At 35.5% G+C, this 27,022-nt stretch overlaps 1 protein-coding gene across 1 annotated transcript; it reads left to right on the top strand.

The window, feature by feature from the left end:
* Cpr97Eb (Cuticular protein 97Eb) lies at positions 1-27,022 on the top strand. The gene is made up of 3 exons (XM_073958614.1): positions 1-493; positions 25,947-26,214; positions 26,283-27,022. The coding sequence occupies exons 1-3, from the start codon at positions 479-481 to the stop codon at positions 26,747-26,749; spliced, it is 750 nt and encodes a 249-aa protein (XP_073814715.1). The 5' UTR covers positions 1-478; the 3' UTR covers positions 26,750-27,022.

Here is a 27,022-nt window from a genome sequence, read left to right as displayed (position 1 = left end):
CTTTTGAGTCCGTTGCTTTTCAGAGTCTTGTGCAAGTGCAAATTCTACTTCGATTTCTTGCTACGGAGGGAAGAAAATTTCCGAATTGTTTTTGTAGTGCACTCAATAAATTTTGTTACATACACATTTACAACGGTGTTGTGTATTCTTTTTTTTCGTGTTATACCTACATTCTTTCTCGCTGTACGGCATTTCAATTTTATTGCTCGATATTCGTCGAAAGATTGGTTTAGCAACGTCGTTCCATTAAGAATATTGGCCCGCCAAAAAGGGATATATCCACAAGAACATATCGGATTAGTAGTTTTTTGGACATTTTTAAAAAAACACCCACACGTGTCGCATCTACCGTTTGTCGGGTTTGAACGAAGGCCAAAGCAATAGACTGTCATCATATACATACATTCATACATAACTACCTACAAAGATTATCAAAGTTTTGAGCGCATTCCAGTGCTGCTGCAGTTAACAACAAAAAATGTACAAAGTGGTGGTAAGCATTCTTTCTACTGGATATGGTGTTGACGTGCATTCCTAATGAAGTGAATGGCAATTGCCAATGTATTCGGAATTCTATTAGAACTGTTATTTCCAAGAAATTCAAGTGTCAGCAGTAATGGCTGTACAAGTTTGTTCTCAAAGAAAGAACATTCTGGAGGCTAATATAAGCCAAGAAACAAATACGAAAAAGGCGATTAAATCACAAAACAATAAAAGAATATTTGCAACATTACCAATAAAAATGTGGACATTTCATTTAAAACCATTTTAGTGTCTTACCAGATGTTTTAAAGTGTAAACAATGTCAAATGCTGTTATTCCCTGTGCTGAGCATGACATCATAGATGATTTTTTTAAAAGTGTTTTAATATTTTGAATGATGAATATGCAGTTATTTTAAGTGATTATGATCTGTGATTTATTTTTCTACAACATTTACGTTGTGATTTGCTACAAAAATTAGTAAACAAAACACATTTAATAAGACAAAATGGAATTATTCTTAGCTTTACAATTCTATTACCTGCTTCTATTACCTGCTTCCAATTCTATTACCTCACGTTTATTAGCTTAAAAAACTTGATTTTTTGTTACAGTGTTTTGTTATATTTTGCAAATCAATTTCAAGTTATCAATTACCAGAAAACTTATTTGAACAAAATCATCAACGTAGCTCCCACCTTATAATTGTACTACACTATTTGAAAATTAATCTATATTTTTAGTCATCTTTTTCATAACTCAACAAGCCTTTATAGTGATAATTAATGTAACTCTAATGGTCCCATAAAATTTCTTTTAAATAGTTATTACATTAGGAACAAGAACCATAGACTATGGGCCCAATGGCAATTTTCTGTGGCAAAAGTCTATTTTTCAACTCATATATTTGAATAACGGGATTAGATTCTTGACACTTTAATAGGAAAAACATTTCAACCTGGCAATGCTTCATGATTCCATACCGGGCTGTCAATAATGTTACATCTAACATTGTAAAACGTTATAATATCACTATGCAACACGAAAATTATTAACCATATTCTGAAACCGTAGCGTGATAGAAGGCCAAAAATAAGAAGAAACGTGTCCCGGCGTTTTTCTCTATCACTTCAACTTTCGCGGTTATGGGCCCAGAGGCCTTGGTGTCAAAAGTGATCATGTTGTCAGGCTCATATCTTCTAAACCGCTAAGAATTTAGATTCATTCGTGGAAGCAAAGTTGTAGCTCTCGTCTTATAGAATAATAATTGCGAACACATAAAATCCATTCAACCTCATCTTCATGGTGAAAAACATCAAGGTCAAATTTCCGTTATAATTTTTTCTCGGATTTTGGTCTACAAATATCAAACCGATCAAAATTGAAGCAACCAGTCAACTACAAAAATATACCGTATATCTCAATAAATAACTTTCTAGAACATACGAATTCTGTAGAATTGGTTTTTAATGGCCAAAATAGCAAAACAAATGAGATTTTTATCCTCCATTTTCTTTTTCTGCTCCATAGAAACTAAACCATTCGAATTTCAAGAAAAAAATCAACCACATTAATGTAGAAAAGATTTAAGTAATTTTCGGAATTTTCTAGGTTTTAGTCTCGATATACCATTGAAATGGCTGGACTATGGTCTTCGATGGGGATATAAAATCTACCACCTGAAATTTATCTGTATAGGTCAACCTCTCCACATATCCTCCATAGAACGGTACTTCCCGATTTTCGGTATGTTAAAGGTTTTGGCCTCAATATACCACTGAAATATATTGAGGCCAAAACCTTTAACATACCGAAAATCGGGAAGTACCGTTCTATGGAGGATATGTGGAGAGGTTGACCTATACAGATAAATTTCAAGTGGTAGATTTTATATCCCCATCGAAGACCATAGTCCAGCCATTTCAATGGTATATCGAGACTAAAACCTTGAAAATTCCGAAAATCGGACTATATGAAGACGTACACCTCTGTCGACAAATTTCAGGTGGAAAGTTGTGTATCCCCATTGAAAACCAAATTCAAGCCATTTGAGTGGTATATTGAGGCTACAACATTAAAAATACCGAAAATCTGGAGGTATACCGACAAATTTCGGATGAAAAGTTTTATACCCCCAACAAAGTCTAAGTATCAATTTTCAGCCATTTCGGTGGGATATTGAGGTTAAAACCTTAAAAATACCGAAGATAGGGAGGTACCATTCTATGGAGCTATATAACCCATTTTCAATACCAAACTTGCTAGTAGTAAAAGAAACTTCTATACCAAATTATAAAGCTATTATCTTAAAAATTGCGAGCTGTATCTTGATTTCAACAGACGGACGGACATGGCTATTTCGACTTTGAATTTTATGCTGATCAAGAATATAATTCGAATAATTCGATGTGTTACAAATGGAATGACAAATTTAATTATACCCTCCATATAATGGTGGAGCGTATAACAAAGCGATTTCAGAGCAGGTCTTAAATTGCACTTTTCCGAAATGTTGTGAGGGAATATACCGATATAGTCAATATTCGAAATATTACAATAAGCAAAGTATACACGAAATCGGTCTCTGTTTTCGAAGATTATTGTGCGCACCATTTTATGCAAAAGTATTTAACTTTTATGGGAAAGATACGTGAAGGAGTGGACCGATATGTCCTATAGTCGAACTTAGACTAAGATTGAACAAAATGTTACGAAGGCCAAATGTTGGTCCAAATCAGTTAAACTGTTCGAGAATTTTCTGCGCTCAAGACACACAGACGTACGTATATGGCTAAATCGACTTAAAATTGTCTGAAAGGGATTTCGTCCAAACACTTAGAACCATTATTTCGATGAGACACAATTTGATAAAAAGCACTTTGCCAGTTCATTGTTGTGGCTAAAAACCGATTTTTTTTCTAGGATTGTAATGTGTGCTATTTTATAGGGTCCAAATTACCTATATTCGGCCATACATGCATATTGGAGCAATAGCAAAATCTGGCCCAATTTTACAAATTTTTGTAGGATACGTTTTTTAGTCACAACAATGAACTGGTAAAGTTTTTTTAATCGATTGGACGATAAATGCGGCCTTTAAAGCATTTTCGTGAAAACTCACCTTTGGTCCTAAACAAATTACGATTATTTTAAGATTATTCGTTCTGTGAATGAAAAGAAATGTTTATATCTTTTAGAAGCGAGTATATCCTTTAAAAGAGATTCCAATCCTAACATATTTGGACAATACGGGCGGACAGAGAACGTTGTTGTGGTTGGAAGGAGATTATGGTGTACGTTCCGTCGTGAGTTATGTATAGCTCTTAATGTTATCAATTAATAATAATAATTGTTCCCCAAACATCCCAGTTGGGACAAGGGAGACTTCTCTCATATCAATGAGTGCACGCCGATTCATATTGGCTCAATGATATGGGACCTACTTTTTATTGCCGAGTCCGAACGGCGTGTCTTACGGCACCACTTGTAGAGAAGTTTTTCATGGCTTAAATACTCAGGGAATGTCGCCAGCATTACTGAGGGGGAATTTTGCCACCGTTGAAAATTTGATGTTGCTTGGCCTGGGATTCGAACCGCAGACCTTCTGAGTGCAAGGCGGACGTGCTAACCACGGTGGCCCCCAATCAATTATTATCGGTAAATCGAAAAAATGAGTTAGAGAATCGCACTACTGAATTACTTTCCTGGGTAACCTTACTAAATAAGCTTTGATTGAAATGTTTGAAAACTAATCTTTATGGCAACAGTTGACAACGTGTTGGCCGATTTGGATAATTATTATTATTATTTTTTTTTTTTTTGAAATGTTCGCCAAAATCCGGCCTAGGTTTTTATGCAAAGAAAATTTGACCACGCCCACTTTTACGCCAACTTTTTTCAATTTTTATCTTTTCTACAAAAACTACTGAACCTATTTTTCTGAAATTTTGTTGAATTTCGGAGGGAGGGGGGTACTTCCCCTATACCCTATTTCTTCAAAAATTCCATATCTTGTTGCAAAATAATTCAGCTAAATCTCGGTTTGTTTTTAAATTTTAAAACAACAAGTTTTATTTAAAGTGGGATGTAGTTAAAATTGATTTAATTTCGGGAAAGGCAAAGAATACTAGTTTCGTCCAACGCCACTTGGACTCATCAGTTCTCTTAGTTCTTTGTATTGAAACAAAGAACTCTTCCCCAATTTTATGACGATCAGAGCTCAAGAATAAACGTAACCGACGAATTCGTTTAAATGCGAATTTATCAAAAACATTTAAAAAATCTCGTAGCCGCATATGTAAACCAAGTAAATACTTCCCACTGTTATGGTCTTTGCATTGCAAAGAAACGCATAACAAATTTTGATGGTTTGTTGTAAACAACAACAAACTATCGTCACCGTGCTGTGTGTCTATTTTTATATTCACTTTTGGCAGTTTTGTTGAGATGTACAGTCGAAATCGCTTATAACGTCGTCTTTTATAACGTCATATCGGTTATAACGACCATATCCAAAAGTCCCAAATCTCTGGGACCCTTTATAGCCCTATCGCTTATAACGACATATCGGTTATAGCGACGAATTCCGTCGGTCCCTTGACCGACGTTATAAGCGATTTCGACTGTATATTATTTTATTGTTGTAAAATAATTCAGCTAAATCTCGGGTTTTGTTGGTTTTAAATTTTAAAACAACAAGTTTTATTTAAAGTGGGATGTAGTAAAATTGGGGAAGAGTTCTTTGTTTCAATACAAAGAACTAAGAGAACTGATGAGTCCAAGTGGCGTTGGACGAAACTAGTAGTCTTTGCCTTTCCCGAAATTAAATCAATTTTAACTACATCCCACTTTAAATAAAACTCGAGATTTAGCTGAATTATTTTACAACAATAAAATAATATACATCTCAACAAAACTGCCAAAAGTGAATATAATTCCATATCTTTATAAATAATGATCAAACTGAAGACCACCCAAACTCTCTTCAATACATTACTTTTCCAAAACTACTGAACCTAATTTCATGCAATTTTCAGAAAATGTTCAGGAATGTCCCGTGGTCCAAACTGCTATATATTTTCAGACGAATTTCGGGGGTCTATTGTTTTATAATCGCTATATTTGCTAAACTTATGAGTGCATCGGTTTGCAAATTAATTTTCGAGATAACGTTGGGTGCGCCCCGATAAAAGTGAAGTCGAAAATACTTATTTTTCATTTGTCAAGCATAAGGTCCATAAAAAGTTGTCATTAAAACATAACGACGGGTCTGCAACACGGACCGGGGTCTGCTAGTATCAAATAAAATATATAGCATGTTGATTTTGATTCCTAATATCAACAATTGTTTATCCCATTCCTTTGGTGTTAATGGAAGTTTAAGAACCATAACCATATATTTTTGTTTTATGGCATTAAAGGAAATAACATACTTATGTAGATACGCGTGTTTGAGTTCATCGAACTCATTTATGCGCAATCTACAATATTGATTGACATGTAAATACTTAAGATGATTGACAAGCAAGTAAATATTGGGTATAATTAACAAAAAAAAAGAAAAAAAAAATGTTGCAGGAAACGTAGTTGACTATTGAATTTTGATTTCTCAACTTAAAAAGATTCTTACACAAACACTGTCCATACATTTTTTTGAACATTCTTCATCCTAAAAGTCATATTTGGACCAGTGCATTCTCTTAATTAGGACACTATTTGAGAAAAGCGATATGTACATCTATATTATAGACAGCGTTCTGTTTAGGCATGGATGTATAGTATAAGTAAGAAACGTATGACTTTTATCGAATACCAGGTCACTCACTAACTTCCAAGTTTCTGTAAGTGTGTTTGCCTACTGATAACTGATATTGGGCAATGCCGTTATATAGGGGCTATACGAAAAAGTGGACCGATATAGCCCATCTTCGAACTTAAACTGCCTACAAACAAAATATGCAGCGTCCTATCTCAATTTTTATAACAGACGGACGGACTCAGAATTCCATCCTAATCAAGAATAATTCCGCACCATAAATTCCCAGCAAAAATTTGGTAAGCACATGTCATTACTTCTTGCATAACCGGGTAATGAGTGCTCATTACAATCCGCATTATCAGGCGGTATATATATAACAGTTTACACATAACTAGTTACTTCCTTACTTACTACTTACTTACTAAGTAATGAGTATGGTGGCACAGAGCTAGTGTGTCCGACTACGAATTCTAGAGTTGTGTGTTCAAATCTCAGCGTCGGCATGGTTGTTTTTTGTTTACAAAATTACAAAAATATGTTGATGTACATGGATGAGTTAAACCAACCCTTGTTGCTCGTGCGAGTGGCCTAGTGTGTAGTGTGTTTGGCTACAAATCAGAAGTTCGTGTGTTCAATAGGGTTATGACTTTTTTACAACCTCATATCCCTGTATCATAGCGTGATGAGTTTTGCCATAAGATTACATAAAATCTTAATTATAAGGTGATTCGGTGAAAAAACCTCACGCACAAAATGATTTTAAAATTTGAATTTATCAAAATTATGGACAATTTTTTGAAGTCACTGAAAACATATATATAATTGAAAATAAACTTTAGAGCCACATGAGATAATTAAAATGACATAAAATTTATTTCTCACTATTTTTCTTCAATTCTGAGAATCGTAAAAATGTCGTAAACGTTTTTATTCAAAAATATAATTTTTTTAACAAAAAACAAAAAATTTTAAATTTTTTCAAAGTGACTTTTTTTGCGACTTTTTTAATATTTGAATGAAATAAACGTTATTATAGTTATAAGTAGGCTTATATTTATTCATTCGTGCAACAAAAAATAATTTTTTGAAAAAAATTTTTTTTTTCATTTCATATATTTTTTCAAAAAATTATTTTTTTAAAATCGATTTGTGCGTGAACTTTTTTTATATTTCAATGGAATAAACGATAGCATAGTGATTAATAGGCAAAAGTTCATTCATCCCTGCTACAGGAAATCATTTTTGAGGAAAAATGTCAAAAAGTCATAACCCTAGTGTTCAAAACTAGCAGGTATCGATTGAAAAAGAAAAAAACAAAAAAATGTGTAGTGTTGAATTTGAATTTTTCAATTTTTTCTAAAAATAGAACTATGCTTTTTAGCTTCTTTTCGACTTCCGGTATGTGGTTAAGTATGTACTTAAAAAACATTTTAAAGGAAGTACTTCCTTCCTATGACATCCCCATGTAAAAATAATGACTTTTACGGTATATTTATAAGTAGTTACTACTGCCAAATTTTACTGAATAAAGTCATTACTTAGTACTAACTTTTTTTTCTGGGTTGATATGTAGTTACAAAAATAAAACTATTTATTATATTTTAGTGCAGAATGAGATACAGCTCATTTATTGAAGTTTATCGAATTTACGAGCCACTAAGTTTTTATACCCTACACCACTATGTGGAAAGGGTATTATCAGTTTGTTTTGGGAAAAATTCATGTAACACCGCGAAATATTCGTCGGAGACCCCCAATGTGGTATACCAATCTTCATATCTCGGCGAGATAAAGCGATTTTGAGATGTGTGTCCGTCCGTCCGTGTGTCCGTCTGTCCATTATAAATTGTAATCAAACTACAGGGCGCAATTATGGACCGATCGTCACGAAATTTGGTAATGAGGTCGGTTTCAAATCAGTATAGATCGCTATTTTAATTGGTGATGATCGTGAAATATTTAGCGGGTGAAATGGACCAAAAACATAATTTTTATCCGATTTTGTAGCTGCTCTATAATAATAGTCCGATCGCCTCGAAATTTTAAATATGTTAAGAGTATATGACAAAGATGAAGCTTGCAATTTGAGATGGCGATCAGATAATATTTAGAGGGTTAAATGGACCACAACTTTTGTGTGAAAATTTTCAACAAACAGCTTACATCCTTGTTCCTGAAAGACACATTCCCCACTTGTGAGTTATATTTGGAAGACAATTGATGTCAATTATGTTGATGTACGTGATCAGATAACAGAGTTACAGCCTAATATATCCAGTTTTTTGTTTGTAGTGTAATCATAAACCCGCTAGAGGTCGCAATTATAGCTCAATAGTCACGAAATTTTGCACGAGGTAAGAGTTTAGGTTGAAGAAAATGCCTATAATTTTGCATGATGATCTGATATTATTTAGCGGTTGACATAGATCATTACTTTTGTATGAAAAATATACAAATTTTATGTTTGATCCATATTATAATTCCTGGAGGGCATATACCGGCCTACATATGGAAAAATAACTACTGATCTTTCCCCTGATGCAAATTGCAATAACGTGTCTGCTAGATAACGCACCGACTGCCTGATATATAATGTGTTTTGTGTAGAGAACCACAATTTCCTCCCATGCTACAAATTGTCTCTATCATGACAGAGAAATTTTCAGTTCAGTTGTCAAATTGGATTTTTATACAAATATTGCAACATCGGGTCGCCTCGCCACCTATTTTATACCTCAGGATTTAGGGTAAAGGGCATACAAACAAAATACGACCAAAGATGTGTCTCATCGAAATATTGGTTTTAGACCCCAAGTATATTTGGACGAAATTCTTTTCAGACAATTTGGAGTATATTTAGCGCTGTCCGTTCATCTGTCTCTCTTAATGTCTAGCTGGCTGGTGCGCACGATAACTCTCGAAAGGATCTACCGATTAGAATCAAATTTTTTACAAACTTTGTTTAATTTAGAATGTAGACTATGTCGGTCCACACCTCCCCCAAAAAAGTTCAAAATTGTTTTCGAAAAATTGTGTGAACGATAACTGGCGAAGTGAGCAATCGATTTGCTCCAAACTTTCCATATATTATTATTCCTTCCAGATATAGATCGGATAAGACTATGTCGGTCCTAAGGGTACCTCCCACACAAAATTCGGATAACGGAAATTTAAGAGTCCTCTCGAATGGTTTTGAATTTTTTTCAGCTGATTGTACTTGCGCCGCAAATCCGCAAGTTAACTCTCAAGGGGATTTTCTGATTGGTCGAAACTTTACACATCGTATTATTTCATCCAGTCATGTGTCAGGTCGGAATATGGACTATATCGGTCCGTCCTTCGAGTACCTCCCACACAAAATTTGGGAAAAGTGCAGTTTGCGGACCCGTATCGGATCTATTTGATTATTATTATTTTCTTTTTTTTTTAAGAAGGTTTTTTTTTCGGTCCCTATTCTGGTCCCTTTCCCGGGGTAAGTCATACTTCCTGAGATAATAGTCCAGAAGTTCCAAAAACTAAAATTACAAATCTGAAAAAATAATTCTCAAATATTTCCAAAACTCAGTATTTAGCTTACTAAAATTGATCTGGTATAGCCCCATATTACTAAATAAATATAAATATATTTTTAGAGGCTGAAGGTATATCACAGATAGCGCAGCTGACTTATACTATCTTCTTTGCTGTATAATTGAATACGAATAATTTTGGGATTTATAAATTTGTATGAATTCAAAATGTTTGAATTTCTATTCATTGTTAGTTATTTCTACCGGTATAAAATATACTTTAGATATAACAATATATGCCCACAATGAACTATTTTCGAAGCATATGTGAGGTACAAGTGCACAATTCTGGACGATAGATCTTCAATAAACTCGCAATTTTCCCAATTATCAAATATACCAAATTGCCAATTATTTATTTTAGGTCTATTCCAAAAAGGAACCTGATATTCAAAGACAATTTTAAGATGTAGCAGGAGGGGCTAATCAATGTGAATTTTCCAATTTTCGAATATTATTTAGAAATGTATAATTTATATATTTTTCCACAAACATCCCAGTAAAGACAAGGGAGGCTTCTCTTATATCAATGGATTCATATTAAGTTATTGATATGTGACCTAGTTTTTATCGCCGAGTCCGAACGGCGTGTCCTAAGTTGCCACTTGTAGAGACGTTTTTCATGGCTGAAATACACAGGAAATATCGCCAGCATTACGAAGGGGTATTTTGCCACTGGATCCACCCATTGGCCAAAAATAAAACAATGAATGTTAAAATTTTGGTTCAACATCTGGCAACTCTGACAGCTATGACATGGACCTTTTTGAAAATATATTGGTTTTTGTTTCATTCGAACGCGATCTTCTTAAGAATAGCTTCAAAAGTCGGAACATTTTACAAATATTTTTTGTTGTGAGTACAACCTATATTTTAAGCCAAGTAAATATATTCAAAATATCGCGAAACTAATACGTATAGCAAAATATTATAGTGGATTTTGAAGGAGGAGGTAATAGCTTAATTTTCATTAAAAAATAGTGGTTAAGCGTGTTGTGGAATTCTAGTTACCTGCATATTTTCTTAGTGTATTTTGTAATGCCAATTCGGTCATATACTTAAATTTGACCTAAGGTTTTAGTCATGATGCCCACCAGTGTCCACCTCGGGAATAATTTTTCAAAGTAGGTCATATGTTTAATTTTATTCAGTATTAAAATCAGCTGCCATCTAGTGCCAGACTATAAATGGTGGGTCGCAAAATAAGGCTGCCCTAGAATATTGTTTCTATGGATATATTACGATATAACTCGGTTATCTGAACGCGTAGATTAACATAATTGTCATCAGTGGAAAGGTCAAGAATTCTTCTTCCATATATGACTTACGTGAGTGGGTACATGTCTTCGAGGAAAAACGCTGTTAGATCTATATTAAAAATTTTACCAATCTAATTCCTACAGGTTGTGGTGTAGGGTATCACATGGTCGGCCCCGTCCGACTATAGCCTTTGCTTACTTGTTTTTTCTAAAAATCTTTTTAAATTGGGTAACCAAAATAAACGATATGTAGAACTTGATTTGAAGGGAGGGAAAGTGTTTACAGTGCTATTGAATAATTTTTACCTTAATAAATATCTATTATATTGGAAAATATATTTGTCAAATTTTAATTCAAGATGAGTAGTCATACTTTCTGACTAATTATGTTTGAATCAAAATACGTTCTGGGTATTGATAATATAAAGGATACATACAAATGTATGTATTTATGTCGTAATATGTATATCAGCCTAATACAGTATATAACTTACGGAGTGCCTGTCGTGTTATTATTGAACGTAAAAATAATTGTGTTCAATGTACTGCTAACAAAATAAACATTCAAAAAATCTTATCGTATTGTCTGCAGCCCACAGGTGTTCTTACCATTAAGATATTAACAAGAATTTTTTATAAATATTTTCCCAAACGAAAATGTTGTTGTTATAGGTTGTTGGTAAAATGACAAGACACATTTACTACTTCCTCGTAAATCATGTCAACAAAAAACTTGTTTTTTATGTTCCCATTAGGTTTGGGAATTACGATAATTGTTTTTTATAATTGTCTAGCTAAAGAACTTAATAAAGTGAGTTGTTGCCCTACACTATTGGGGCAATATTCATATGTATATGAATATGAAACATTTTTGATTTCTTAATTCTTTAGTCTGGTACAGATATTTTATTTGTATACCCTACATCACTATGTGGAGAGGGTATTATAAATTTGTATTGGGTTCAAAAGTTTGTAACACATCGAAATAGTTGTCGTAGACCCACCTCTACAAATACCAAAATTAATGTCTCGACGAGCTGATTCGATCTGGTGTCTGCGTGTGTCCGCCCATCTGTCCATATAATTGGTGAAGATGCCCAGCAAAATTTTAAGAAAGGGGTTCCATGCGATGACGTGATTTCACTGGATCTTTTGCATTGGTTCAAACGAAGATCCGATCTTTTCATCAGCATTTGAACCCATGCAAAGGAAGTCGTGAAAAATCCGATCTTTTCATCTACATTTGAACCCATTCCATCGATCCAATAGAGATGAATTTTGTGTTTTTATTTATACACTAGGGTTATGACTTTTTGACATTTTTCCTCAAAAATGATTTCCTGTAGCAGGGATGAATGAACTTTTGCCTATTAATCACTATGCTATCGTTTATTCCATTGAAATATAAAAAAAGTTCACGCACAAATCGATTTTAAAAAAATAATTTTTTGAAAAAATATATGAAATGAAAAAAAAATTTTTTTTCAAAAAATTATTTTTTGTTGCACGAATGAATAAATATAAGCCTACTTATAACTATAATAACGTTTATTTCATTCAAATATTAAAAAAGTCGCAAAAAAAGTCACTTTGAAAAAATTTAAAATTTTTTGTTTTTTGTTAAAAAAATTATATTTTTGAATAAAAACGTTTACGACATTTTTACGATTCTCAGAATTGAAGAAAAATAGTGAGAAATAAATTTTATGTCATTTTAATTATCTCATGTGGCTCTAAAGTTTATTTTCAATTATATATATGTTTTCAGTGACTTCAAAAAATTGTCCATAATTTTGATAAATTCAAATTTTAAAATCATTTTGTGCGTGAGGTTTTTTCACCGAATCACCTTATAATTAAGATTTTATGTAATCTTATGGCAAAACTCATCACGCTATGATACAGGGATATGAGGTTGTAAAAAAGTCATAACCCTATTATACACATTTTTTTAAATATATAAGATTAATTATATACAGTAGGCTTGATGTTGTCGGAGACTCGAAATCACAATCAACGTTGTTAAAATTCTCTTCGTAATGATAATGCCATTACAAAGGGTTGATGAAAATGACATGCCAAAGCATTGATGCAAATGACATGTCAAAGCATTGGTGTAAATGACATGCTTTGGATCCAAAAATGAATAGCATCTTTTGGGGTCCACGCTGATATTAAATTCATCGATGAAGATGCTAAAAAGATGACATGCCAGATCACTTGCACCCACGATTGAATGGCATCTTTGGCATCGAACATTTTGCTGAGTGGGGATTCTAGAAGAAGAAGCCTACTGATTTTCTGATATACTTAGGGGCCATAATGAACAAAAAAACTTCTATGGAAAAATAGTCAGCATTTTATTGAAAAAGAAAAAAAATAGAGAAGTATTTTAACGACAAATATCTTTACTTCCATTTGGTGTACATATTAAAAACTTGTTTCATGCTAATCATGAATACCAGCAGAGCTTTAAAACAGTACCAACTGGGTTGTCGGCCGTGGTTAAGTGCAGTAGATCATGCATATAAGAAATAAACTAGTTTCTTATATTCGTTTCTAAAGAGTAAATAAATATGTCTTTATTTGAAAATTTTGCCTATTAGGGTGAAGATCATTTTTAATATTAATTTAATTAATTTCTCGTTGGACTCTAGCTTAATGACCTATGATTTTTTGCAAGTGAAAAAGGAAAGCCGAAGATTCGAACACACACAACCACCATTATGTGTCTGGTTTCGGCTTTGTTGCGGCTCATCAGACATATTTGCTGTGGATTAATGGACAAATATCCATCTTTGTAAAAACAAATTGCATTTGACAGAAGAAAAGTTCGATGACAGAGAAACCACTCCACATCCGATATGCCTGATGAGCCGCAACCAACGGCGAAACCGGTCACATAAAGGGGTTGTGTGGGTTCGAAAGCATAAGGGCTTTCCTTTTTCACTTGCAAAAAATCATCGGTCATTAAGCTCGACTCCAACGAGAAATTAATTAAATAAATATTTCTTGTAGGAGTAAAAACATGTAAAGCAATGTTTATTATTTAATCAAGCTTAACAATTTTATATATAGCATTTCCAAATTTAATGAAACCTTTTCCAAATTAAATGAAACTTTTTCCAAATTAAATGCAACATTTCCCGAATTGAATAAAGCCTTTTCCAAAATTTCCAAAAAATAAAAAAAATCAATGAATTAAACTTTTATGTTATTACTTAACATTAAATTTTAAATAAAAGCCATTAAAAACTAATATAATTTGTATATTTATTACAAAAAATATAAAGATTTCATTCAATTTGGAAATGTGTTCATTTGAATTGGAATAGCTTTCATTCAATTTGGAAAATCCTTTATTTAATTTGGAAATGCTATTAATAACCAATAAGGAAAAGATCAAAGTCGGGCGGAGCCGACTATATGATACCCTACACCACAGTTAATATTATACAATATGGAATAATTACATAGTTTCCCTTCAGTCGTGACAGTACTTAGCTCCACCGTGACGTCTGGTTTATTTCTCGGAGGAGTAAAACAGTGGATTTATTGGTTTATTAGCTAATTAGATGTGAAAAAAGGTGTACATACACATGAATACAAAAAGTTTGGCAAAAATATATAAAAAAATATTATGTGAATCGATTTCAATACAATTTTGTTAAATTCTGTATACATATACTAAATTCCGCCACAGATTCAAAATTTCAGCAAAACTGGATACACGCGTGTTTGATGAATCATCTACATGAAACCGGGCTAAAATATGTAGAATGGGCAAAATTTTTTCCAGACAAAATTTCCACATTTTATCAAAATTGGACAGACATAGCGTGAATCGGACTAAAATATATATGGGAACTATGTCCAAATCTGAACTGATATCGAAATAATTTCCCAAACTCATTTCTAGTCCGAATTTGGCAAAGATTCCCTACACCAGATATAATGATAATGCACCTAACACGTGACCGAATTCGGTCTAAGACAATGCCTAATCGGATATGATTATTAATATATAAGTCCCTCCGATTCCAATCCATGCCATCTTTTTTCATGTTTAATATTCTCCTAAGCTGCATAGCTGAAACCAAAATATGTAGGATTTATTTCGGTTCAAATATATATAGTTCCCAGAATTCAGATCAATAGTTCTAGTTTCAAATTTGGCGTTATGCCTTTTTCTAACGATACGAGGGTTGCACGATAACTATCTGGCCTAACAATGAAAACGCGAATATTACCATCAATTATCGATTTATTGTATTCTTAAGCAGTCTTCAGCATGATTTATACACTTTCTCATGCACTCAAACCAGTTGTTAAATCCCTTTTCGACTCCGATTGAGACGCCTCCAAAACATGGTTTTTGAACGCTTACAGCATCTTCTGGCGAAGTCGTTAATCAAGCCTTTTTTCTTATGTGCGCGAATCATATGAAGTCATTGGGTGCCAAGTCAGGGCTGTGTGGCGGATGGCCCATTCCTCGCATTGTCATAATGCAGAATGGTTCGCCTTCTCTTGTTCATTTTTTGAATTTCTTAAGACACTTAAGATAAACAAATTGTAATTAACCGTACTGCATTGCCACTCGGTCAGTTTTGCCGAAGAAAAGGGCAACAATTTGATTCGAAGTGCTTCTCTCATGAACTACTTTCGTTGGATTTGGTTCGCTTTCAAAGGCCCAAATGATCGATTCCTTTTTTTATTCGGCCTCCTAAACATAGATCCAAGATTTGTCGTCTGCGACGATCGTAAAAACGTCGCTTGAAGCACCACAAAATGAAACAAACAATAAATTAATATAATTTATCTACACCAGAACAAAAATATTACATTTACGTGTTATATTCCATTCATTTAGGTGGCTGACAAAAATCTTATGTTGTGTGTGTAGAGAAACTGTCAATGCGAAAAAGCTTTGTGGCTGTGTGTGTTTTTTTTATTTTTTTGTCCAGATCAAGGTACATTCAATATTGGAATATGAGGAATTTGTTGTGTTTTTGAAGAAATCTTCACTTTCGAACAGCTATTCATTGTACCTTGATCCAAAACATAAACAAACTCATCACATTATGAAGTCATCACTTAACACAGACGACGCACGGTGGTCGAAAGCACTGATCTAGCGGCGCGAAATTAATGACTTGCAAACGAATTGAGATACGTCACTGAAATTTTGCACAAACTCAGCTTGTATCTGTGCGTAATAATGGGCCAAATATGAACAATATCGGCTAAGGTTTTGCTATAGCCCCCATATAACGGTACCTTCCGATTTTCGGTATTTTGAGGATTTAAGCCACAATTTCGTAGCAAATTAGCTGTAATTTGGTACTTAGGGTTCCAAGTGGTCACAAAATATTTCCACCAAAAATTATGACATAGGTGCACGTTTTGATATAGCCCCCATGTAACCGTACCTCCCAATTTAAGGTATTTTGAATATCAGGACCACATTTTTAAACCAACTTGGCTGTAATTTTGCATTCCGTGTTCTCATTGCGTATAAAATCTTCATACAAAACATTTTCAATACGGATTTATGTTTCGATGTAGCCCCTTTTATGGTACCCCCGATTCGTTGAATTTTTACTTGTTACCCCATATGTAATAACACATTTAGCTATAATATGGTATTATAGTGTCTCCGGGGGTAGAACTCCTCCTTGCAAACATTTTTCAAGATAGGTCCATATTTTGATTTAGCTCCCATACAAATGCACAGCTAAATTTGTATGAATTTCATGCAAAATCGCTTATTTTAAAAGTGCAGTCATCAAAAGATTTGCAAATATTTGCAGCCCTAATGTGTTTATTCCGTATCCAGAGAGTCCAATTTCATTCCCCAAAAAAGAATCGAACTCAAGTTCGGCGAAGTTTACAAGATGCCCTCTATGGAACAAGCGCGTACAACCAATTACTTACTTACTTACTTAGCTGGCCTTTTACAGAACATTTGTTCCATAAGCCGAACTAAGAAAAAATCTCCAATCCTCTCTGTTTGCTGCTGTATTTTCCCAATCTGGGATGTGTAGCTTTGTGATATCTCGTTTCACTTGTTCGCTCCAACGAAGCTTTGGCCTTCCAGATCTGCGAGAACCTCCATGCGGCCCGTATTTATACGCCTTTTTAGCGGGTTCATCATCACTCATTCTTATAACATGGCCTAGCCATCGCAATCGTTGTATCTCGATTCGTTCAACTATATTGATGTCATTGTATAGTTGATACAGCTCGATGTTCATACGACGCCGATATTCGCCGTCAACACAGATTGGCCCATAGATCTTTCGTAGAATTTTTCTCTCAAACACACAAAGCACTGCCTTATCTGCTTGAGCAAGTACCCATGCTTCGGAACCATACATTAGCACGGGTAGTATCAGTGTTTTGTACAGTGTTATTTTTGTTTGACGAGAGGTGGCTTTATTCCTAAACTGCTTACTCAGCCCAAAGTAGCATCTGTTAGCCAACACTATTCTTCTTCGTATTTCACAACTGATGTTATTTGTTGTGTTTATGGCGGTGCCGAGGTAGACGAAGTCCTTTACTACCTCAAAATTATAGGTACCAACATTCACAGATGGTGCGGTGTTAAACCAATACAACCAATAAAAACATTAAAAAAGTGGATTTTTTGAAAATTTATTGCTATATAACTAAGTACCTCCAGACCCCAAACTAATTTTTATAATTTAAATCATACCCTCTGCTATTAATTAAAAATAAATCTTGTCCAGTTTCATTACGAATTTATTTTAATTTTAAACAAATATGAAGTTAATTTTTTTTGCTAAAATTTTTTAAAATCTGATGCAACAAAAACTCTTGTATTTGATAGTGAATAACTGTGTGAATATTTACAACAACGAAAATGAAAAAACAAAATCTTTGCCTGCAAAGTGTCTGTAATCAATACAATGGAAAATATTTCGCAATTTTATAGTTCGATTTTTTTACTTTCGCGCCGCTAGATCAGTGGTTTCGACCAGTGTGCGAAGGCGTAACTATATGCATATGTGAACGACATATTAAACTAGATTGTGAATCGTTCGTTCGTTCATCGTACGGCCGTCGACTGATTATAGATCAGTGAACTATTGAACTACAATGAACTTATCGACTGATCTAGTTTATACGCTATATTTAATGAATCGTTCCATTGAACTAGTTCGTTCATGAACTATACAACTCTAGTTCAGCAATATCAAATGTTAGTTTATGGAAGAAATACCCAAGGATGCTTCTATCTCGCGGTATATAAAATGGCTATTTTGCATTATCCGTTCATCAACTTTTGGTGAGTGTCGGCTACGATTGAATTCATTAAACCAGCTTTTCATAGTGATATAGGATGGCCCTTTATCGATATACAAAAATTTAATTTGATCGATGCACTCTTACCGTAATTATCCACTTCGAAAGTTGTGAAAAATGAGCGGACAAAAATGTACACAACTAAATTCCATTTTTTTTGCAAAGTGATTTTTCCAAGTCACTGTAAACGACAAAACACATGGTCGTATGACAAACTGTCCTGAGTACGTTTAGACTAAAAACTCATAACTTCAATCATTAAAAATGATCTTCGCCATTACATGCAAAATTTCCAAAAAAAAAAAATAAAAACTTTTAAACTTTCAAAAAAAAATCAAATGACACCTGGTAACAAGCGATGTTGCTTGGGCCAGAAAGTTTTCGTGCATCCCTCGTATATGTACATATATAAAAGAATTTTTTCGAAACGTTCACTATTATTTATATAAAAACTATAGGCTTCTTATCGAGTAGCTTTCCTTACTGGTTTATTTGTTCTAAATTACTTTCATTTCTTTGGCATTTATTCCTTACTTTTCTGATTACATGATGGTTTAAAATAATAATTTATAGACCCATGGCATTTTTAAATAAAAAGGTGTGTCTTAAAATTTGCATTGTTCTCCTAGCAAATATTACTTTTGTAGAAGTAAATAAAAACATTGCTTCTAACCGGTTTTCTATGTAATGCTCCACTTTCAGTTTCAGTTCGAAGTTGTTTCCAATGGTGTTTTGCTTTTAAAATGTAAAAAATAGATTGTCACTTACTCTTTTTGTAAGTGTATGTTTGGATTTGTCAGCTAATTATTAATTACCATACATGATAACGGAAATACATACATATGTATCTCTACACCGCAAATATAAATTGTATCATTTACATTATTATTACATCCACATTTCTGTGTTGGTTGACGATCTACTTTTGAAATATAATTTGCGGCTTTAAAAAACGATAGTCATAAAATTTTTAGGAAGCAAAATGGAAAATGCTTCAATAGGTAGATCTAAACTATATGGTCATAATGATTAGTTTTTCAGATATTTCAACACATGCCTGAATACATTATCACTGAATTACATCATTGAAATCTGGTTCATTTGTTTTTGCTTTTACAACTACATAGTGGTAAGGGTAAGAGTTCGGTATAAGACACCAGCAAAACACGTTAATATGGTCATAATTATCGGATATAGACAAGTTAGCATGTTCATAAAAAAAGAAACAAAACAAGAACAAGACACGTATGAGCCAAATATTATTATATTTGTTGTTGCCATAATAATCGAACAATGTTCTTGTTGTGCGAGTAAACAACTGCCGTGCTTATGATGAAGGACGTTGTTGGGTGGTATTTCTGTTTTCTTTGTTATATTCGTTCGAATTCCTAAGCCACCACCACCAACCACTCTAATGTCAATCATAACACATGATACCAGTTCTTGATTCTTGACTTATTGGAATATGGAAAATTAATTAAGTTCTAGCAATTAATGGAACCGCATTAACCATTCTGATGTAAAGTGAATGGGCTTTGCTGTTAAGAAATACCTAAGTATGTACTTATTTAGGTTATTAGAACAAATACGAAAATGGTAGTTAAGTGTTGTGTAAAAGAATAACAAGAAACCACAAGCCACTTGGGGTTTAGTATCTTTTTCGAAGTAATGTAGTGTAGGCATACTTTCGGTCAATGACCGTTTTACAAATATTGTTAATAATTCATTTTTTCCAATATGAGATAATTGCTACAATTCAATTACCGATGGAAAGGAAATGCTAAAGATATGTCGAATTACTTCAAAATATTACAATAACTACTGATATTTGAATACAAACATGTTTTTTTTAGTTGTAGTATCTATATTTGGTTTGGCTATGTAATTTAAAATTAATCTTCTAAAAACTTACTGTTACTACATCGCAGATTTACGTATGTTGTTAACTTACAAAGAATTTTTATTAATGCAAATATATTTTTTCAATTTGATATTATCGTGGGCCGTTCTTGCCTTTCATTTTTAAGCGTGTATTCGTATCCATTCTAAAGATATTCATTGTTCCCTGATTTGTCAAATATGGATATCACTTTCACGCATGTTACCTTACAATATTCATTGTGTCGATGACTCTTATTTTGTCAGGCTTTTTCCATTCCGAATTATTTCTACGTGTTCTACACGGTTGGTTTTCCGATTCAGTTTTCACTATTGTATTGGCATTGCTCTTGAGAAAATTGTGCCGTGAAAGTAGTCTCTTGATTTATCTCCCTTTTAGTGTCAGTGGATATCTCCCTCTTCTGAATGCGTTGTGTCTTGAAGTATTGGAAGTCGGGCTTTTTTAGTAGGCTCCGCTGTGGCTTTCACCGCTGCGTTTAATGTCTTCTTTACATTCTTTATCATAAGATCTCGCTCTCTCTCTTTCTGCAGAAACCTCTAACCTCTCTCCTGTTTTAGATAATGGAAGCGCGACACACCTGATCGTATCGGTTCTTGGTAAAGACGTATTTTACGGCTGTTTGCATGGAATGAGCAATATTTAGCGTTGAACTGATATGTTATGGAAGGAAGAGTGCTTTAATGTTGTGATTAGGATAAGCACATAATGAAACAGGAGTTAGGTTAGTGGTTGGACTAGGTAGTAAGAGTGGCAGCTGGGTAGATGATCTTCGTTACACTATCAATCCTGAAACAGATGTGCCATGTTTAGCGTGGGTACATATATTCGGGTCTAACCCCACGGTGTTCACACACACACTCTGAGCTGGTTACGAGCGACCAAGCAACGTCCCTTGCACGGTATTGAGGTACCAATTGTGTTTAAGAGTTTGGCCCTGCTCACAATCTTGGTTTGGTGCAGAACCCATCTAAAATTCCTGTCTCTCTATATCCCAGACATCTGGTTGCAAGACAACTCCACACTCAAACCGGAGGATCTATCCGCGATTTGTATACAACCACCACGACACTCCAACAACGGGGCCGACACCAATTACAAAACCATGTCAAAAGATCCAGGGGCAACTGGTACCCCTGGTCCCAGAATCAAGTCTCTGGTAAGACCTCGTAATCAAGAATACTACTACCAGTTGGTTCTCAAACGAAACCAGGACTAGTGACTTCTCTATCCTGATGCAGTAAGAATTGAGGTGGCTGCACCAACCAAAACAACTTCCGTTTGTCTTGACAGATGTTGTTGTTCCGCTGCCATAGATGGTGGGTGATATCCTTAACATTGGTTCCCGCTTAAATCTGTTCGGCTCGAATAGGTACAGTTCCCGTTCCATAGGGGCCAACCGCTCTTTGAACTGGTACAGTTGTTGTTGTAATAGTGTTTATTATTATGTTTGTATGTTCGTTCTTCTGTTCAATCTGGCTCTGGGTCTATCTCCAGTTCCAGGAAAGTGGCTGCTTCGATGGGATGTAACCACAGATCCACTGGAGTTAGATGAGTAGGTTTGGCTGGGCAGTTGAAAAGGTGTTTTGTGTCGTGCGGGCCCATGCCGCATACTGTTCAGATGTTATGCACGGCGTGATCGATTTCCACCCAATAAGAATTTAGGCGACTGCAATATCCCGAGCGTAGTTGATCTAAAACTACTCTATTTTGTCGTGGCAGCTGACGCTCCTCAGCTGCGATAGATGAGGGATGTATTTCGATGACTTTATTCACACTATATTTGTTTATGGCCTAAGCAACTGCATCCGTGTGAATATTATTTAAACCTGCTTGATATGCCTGTTGATCTAGGGGTTCTCTCCTATATTGTTGGACCTCCCTCTCTAGAGCATGAATATCCTTCCTGATATGCCTGAATGTGTCGGGCCTAGCCAGCAGATGGTGATTGGAATGGCTCTCACGGTAACACCCAAGCAAGTACTGCAACGAAAGCATCTCATTGTGTTGCTTTACTGGAAGAATCTTTGCCTCCTCATGTAGATGGTCCACTGAAGACTTGAGGAGGCACCCTGTTTCTGTTCTCAGGGCGGCATTCTGGCAGGTTTGAATCTTTTTCCAATTCGTATCACATAATCCCGGGGACCAAACTGGCGACGCATAGCTTACCACAGACCGACCTATCGCGTTATATGTGGTCAACAAGGTTTCTTTATCTGCACCCCAAGTGCTGCCGGCTAGGGACTTAAGGAACTTGTTTCTACTTTTCAGTTTGTCGCAGATAGCTGTGGCGTGCGCGCACAACTTGAAAGTGGTGTCGAATGTAACCCCTAACATTTTGGGGCAGTTTGTGGTCGGAATTCTGCTACCGTCCATGTGGTGAACAGAGTGGCTGTTGATTTTGTGGCCTTGGGGAACTCCCTGTTTCACTCTACGGGGTTTGGAATTCTTGTTCCTGTTCCTTCACGTGATCGTTTGGTGTAGTTCCATAGATCAAATAACCAGGGAGCATCAATTCACTTCCGAATAAAACTTTTGCTTTGGTACTAGATGTGGATTCATGGATGAACCGATCTCTATGACAGCAGGAATTTGGGTATATGCCCATTCCAGTATTTTAGCCACTGTTCCCCACTTTCCGTAGATGTTCCTCCAGAGGGTTTCTTAATTTCGCAGGAGCAAAACATTTCCTTGAATATTGCTGACTCAGGAGGAAACATCGTAGCCACATAACATAACATCCACAATTGTCTGGCATTCTTGTTTTGGGATGACATTTACCTCCTCACTTGCTAAAGTAGTCCACGGCCACTAAAACATAACGATTCCCAGAGCCATTTATTGGGAACGGTCCAGCCACATCCATGGCTATTCTGTCATATGTTGCGCCCAAATTGTACTGCTGCATGTATCCCACCTTTGGTTTTAATGCACCTCTCACAATTAATCATCCATTCCGCAATGGACTTGTGGCATTCGACGCAGTAAAATCTCTCTTTTCAGTAGTCTGGTTTATCCCCAGATGTCCTCCACTTGGAACATCGTGAAACTCCGTTAAGACTGCCATAATTGTAGAATCTGAAACGCAATTGATTTTGCCATCAGCTCTTACCCATTTACGAAATAGGTAACCATCTTTTAGGACTGTTCAATTGAGCCCAATAGGATTTCCAAAGAGGGGTGTCGAAGGCTATCTTATTCTGACTAGGTCGTTTGTCTTCCACTTATGCCGAAATTATCTCACTTAGAATAGGATCTTTTTATAGTTCCGATGCCCAATCCTGATCTTATTCAATATACTACAGGTGAATGTCGACAATGCTGTCCTTGCCCTTAGCCTTTCAGCAATGCCTACATTCTAATTTACATGGACAGGGCATCAGCATTGCCATGTTTTCCACCGTTCCAGTGCTCGATGTTGATGACATAAGTTTGAAGCCTCTCTATACATCCTTCCAGTTAAGTTTCGGATTCATGAACTGGAGAAACCATCGGAGAGCTGAATCAGGTCTGCCCTAACTAGGAAATGCTGGTCATATAGGTTCTTATTGTAATTTTTGATGCTCTCAACTAGAGTTGTGCCAATTGTACTACATCGAACGACCTAGTTCACTATCTAGTTTAATCGACACCGGTCGTTTGTATGAACAAACTGCGTATACGTGATATGAAACGTTACTTTGTATGACGTTACTCATACTTTTTTAACTAGCACAGTGAACTAGGTCGTGCAATTGCCCAACTCTATCTAAAACTGACAGCTGCTCTCTTCTGGTCACGTAATAATTCTTCTCTGACTTCAATGACTTTCGGCTTAGTATTCGATCGTCTTTTCCTGGCTGTCGATTTGCTAAGATAGTTCACCACCGTAACCTTATGGACTAGTTTTCAGTGTCCAGAACTAAAATACCGCCAGATATAGGGAACGCCAATAGCGGGGCTGTGTACAGCACGTCTTTTAGTCTTCGAAATGCCTCATCCTGTTCTTCACTCCACTGAAACTTTAGTTCTGTTTGCGTCAAACGGTGATGCTGGCAAAATTTTGGACAAAACGATGGTAGTCATGCAAAAACCTAAAAAACTCCTCACCTCATGCAGGTTTTGCGGCTTCGGCCAGTCTCTGGCGGCTTGAATTTTTTCGTCATCCGTCCATATGCTCTCCGTTGTAGTACGATTCCCCAGGAACTTCACTTCTCCCTGGAAGAGGTTTCAGTTTTAGGTACCGACGAAAATTTTTGAAAAACATCCTTAAATTCGCCAGATGTTCATCGAACGTTTTCCTCATGACAAGATAAATTAGGCAAGACTTTCAGTTCAGCCACATGAACACACACACTCCATCAGCGTTTCAAAATTAGCCGGGGCATTGCACCCTCTAAATGACATTACATCCCCCAAGCCCCCGCTGACGCCGAATGCTATCTTCTCCTTATCTTTATCAGAGATCTATACTTGGCATTAACCATTCTGCTGGTTAAGGTTGGAGAACCATACCCTCCCGGCTAATGTTACCAATGTGTCGTCGACAATTCTTGGGAGCGGGTGACATCATTTAATTTTCTATAGTCCACACAGAATCGGCTGCCTAAATAGTTCTTCTAAACCAATACTACTGGGGGCCGGATGAATTATCACACCGCTCTCCTACATTTCGGCTATCAGTTCTTCACCAGTGGCACACTACTTGGGGTCTGTTTTATTGGCCTGGCCGCAGCTGTATTTATTTAATGTTTCACCACAGATCTTCTTCCTTGATGTTTTCTCATGAAAGCAAAATCAGATACATGCTTCCAATGGAACTGTTTGGCCTTTTTTCGGAAGGTGATATGTTGCGTATACAATCTTTGATATAACCTTCCAGATGCTTCTTTTTCATGGCTGATGACTTTACAATGTTATTATCACTTCCTGAGTCGATTTGTGCATGTCCGTCCGTTCGGAACGTACAGGTCGCATTTATTGTCCGATTAGGTAAGATCATTTCTTTAGTCATAGGAAGTAACCTATTTCTTTTGGCGAAGATCGGTTCATATTTGGATATAGCTCCGTTATATATTTTCGACCGATTTCACGTATTTCCTGCTCCAAACGCGCTATATATGTCCGATTTAGATGAAATTTGAAACTTGAGACTGAATTAGGTCTATAAATAAATCTGCCAAATTTATCGAAATCGGTTCAGATTTGGATATAGAATGTGTCAGATTATATCGAAGTCGGTAGAGATTTTAATATAGAACCCATATATATTTTACATATTCACAGTGGTGTAGGGTATCATATTGTCGGCCCCGCCGTATTTTTATCCTTTCCTTACTGGTTTTTTGATTAAATTTTCCCTCAGACAGTCAGCTTTCGCAGATACCCATGTATTTATATGAATTTCTATACAGTATTCACTTAATGGGTTTCATAAAATCCGTCTTTAATATTTTACATAAAAATTTCCATGTATTTACCCCTTGGGCATTTATATCCATGCTTCAGATGAAAGGCTCTGGTCTGCGGCCAACCTCAAGCCTTACAATAAATCTACATATTAAGATACGTATGATGCCACATATATTTTAAATATTATTTTTGCATTTTATACCTTCCTATCTGCAGTGTCAATTCAAACTATCTAATCGTTTAAAATTGTCTTCTCCTTCCAGTTCATTGCATCCTGCTTGGCGTTAGCATTTCGCGGTGCATGCGGCCAACACCAACAGTACACAACGCCAGTGCCTATTCTAAAACAAATCAACAAACACAATTCCGATGGATCATACACCTATGGTTATGAAGCAGCTGATAAAAGTTTTAAAATCGAAACAAAATATCCAACCGGTGAGGTCTATGGAAAATATGGTTATGTAGATGATCAAGGGCAAGTAAGGGAAATTGAATATGGAGCAAGTAAAAGAGGATTTGAGCCAGCTGGTAAGTTCGTAATCTAAACTTTCTTATTACAAATTTTAATGAGAACACATTCATTTTTCTCCTTACAGGCAGTGACATAAATGTGCCACCACCAACACTAACAGCCAGTAAATCAACACCATTGGGTCCCAATGAGATCGATGATGGTCAATATCGTGAGGATCCAGCAGAATATTACAAGGGCCAAAACTTTAACCGCCCTGTTGCTGCCAGTAAATTCAGCCTGAACAATTACCAGCAACCCAGACCCCAGCCAACTTATAATCCAGCTCCGGCTCCATATAGTCCCGCACCTGCTCCATACAATCCCGCACCTGCTCCATACAATCCAGCACCCGCACCATATAGGCCACCAACTCCCCAGTACTATAATCCTCCATCACCGCCCCAGCCATCATATTATCAACCTCAACCACCTCGCCCCCAATATAATCCCTACAATCCAAACAGCCATCCCAGTCATTTTCACCCCGCTGTAAAAAGTCTAGACATTTGGAGTGGTTCATACAGTTTGGATTATACGGGACGAAAATAAACCACCTAACGAAAGGTGAGGTGATTAGGAACAAAGAGATATGTGGAGTAGAGTAACTGCGGAAAGTAAAGGTGCATTTCGTGTTTCAGTTGCAGGGACGCGATTAATTTCCAAAAAATGTGCTATCTTAAGACTAACGAACGAATCTTTCTTTATCTTTTTGTTTGTAATTTTTATTTTATTAATATTATTTTTTTAATTACATAATATATTTAAGTACATAATAATAAAGTATGGAAACAAGTGCAAGATGTCGATGTGGATCAAAACGAG

Source organism: Musca autumnalis, unplaced genomic scaffold (assembly GCF_047663935.1).
Source record: "Musca autumnalis isolate F117 unplaced genomic scaffold, ASM4766393v1 scaffold_1, whole genome shotgun sequence".
Taxonomy (NCBI): Eukaryota; Metazoa; Arthropoda; class Insecta; order Diptera; family Muscidae; genus Musca; species Musca autumnalis.
This window is presented reverse-complemented; position numbering and strand designations above follow the sequence as displayed.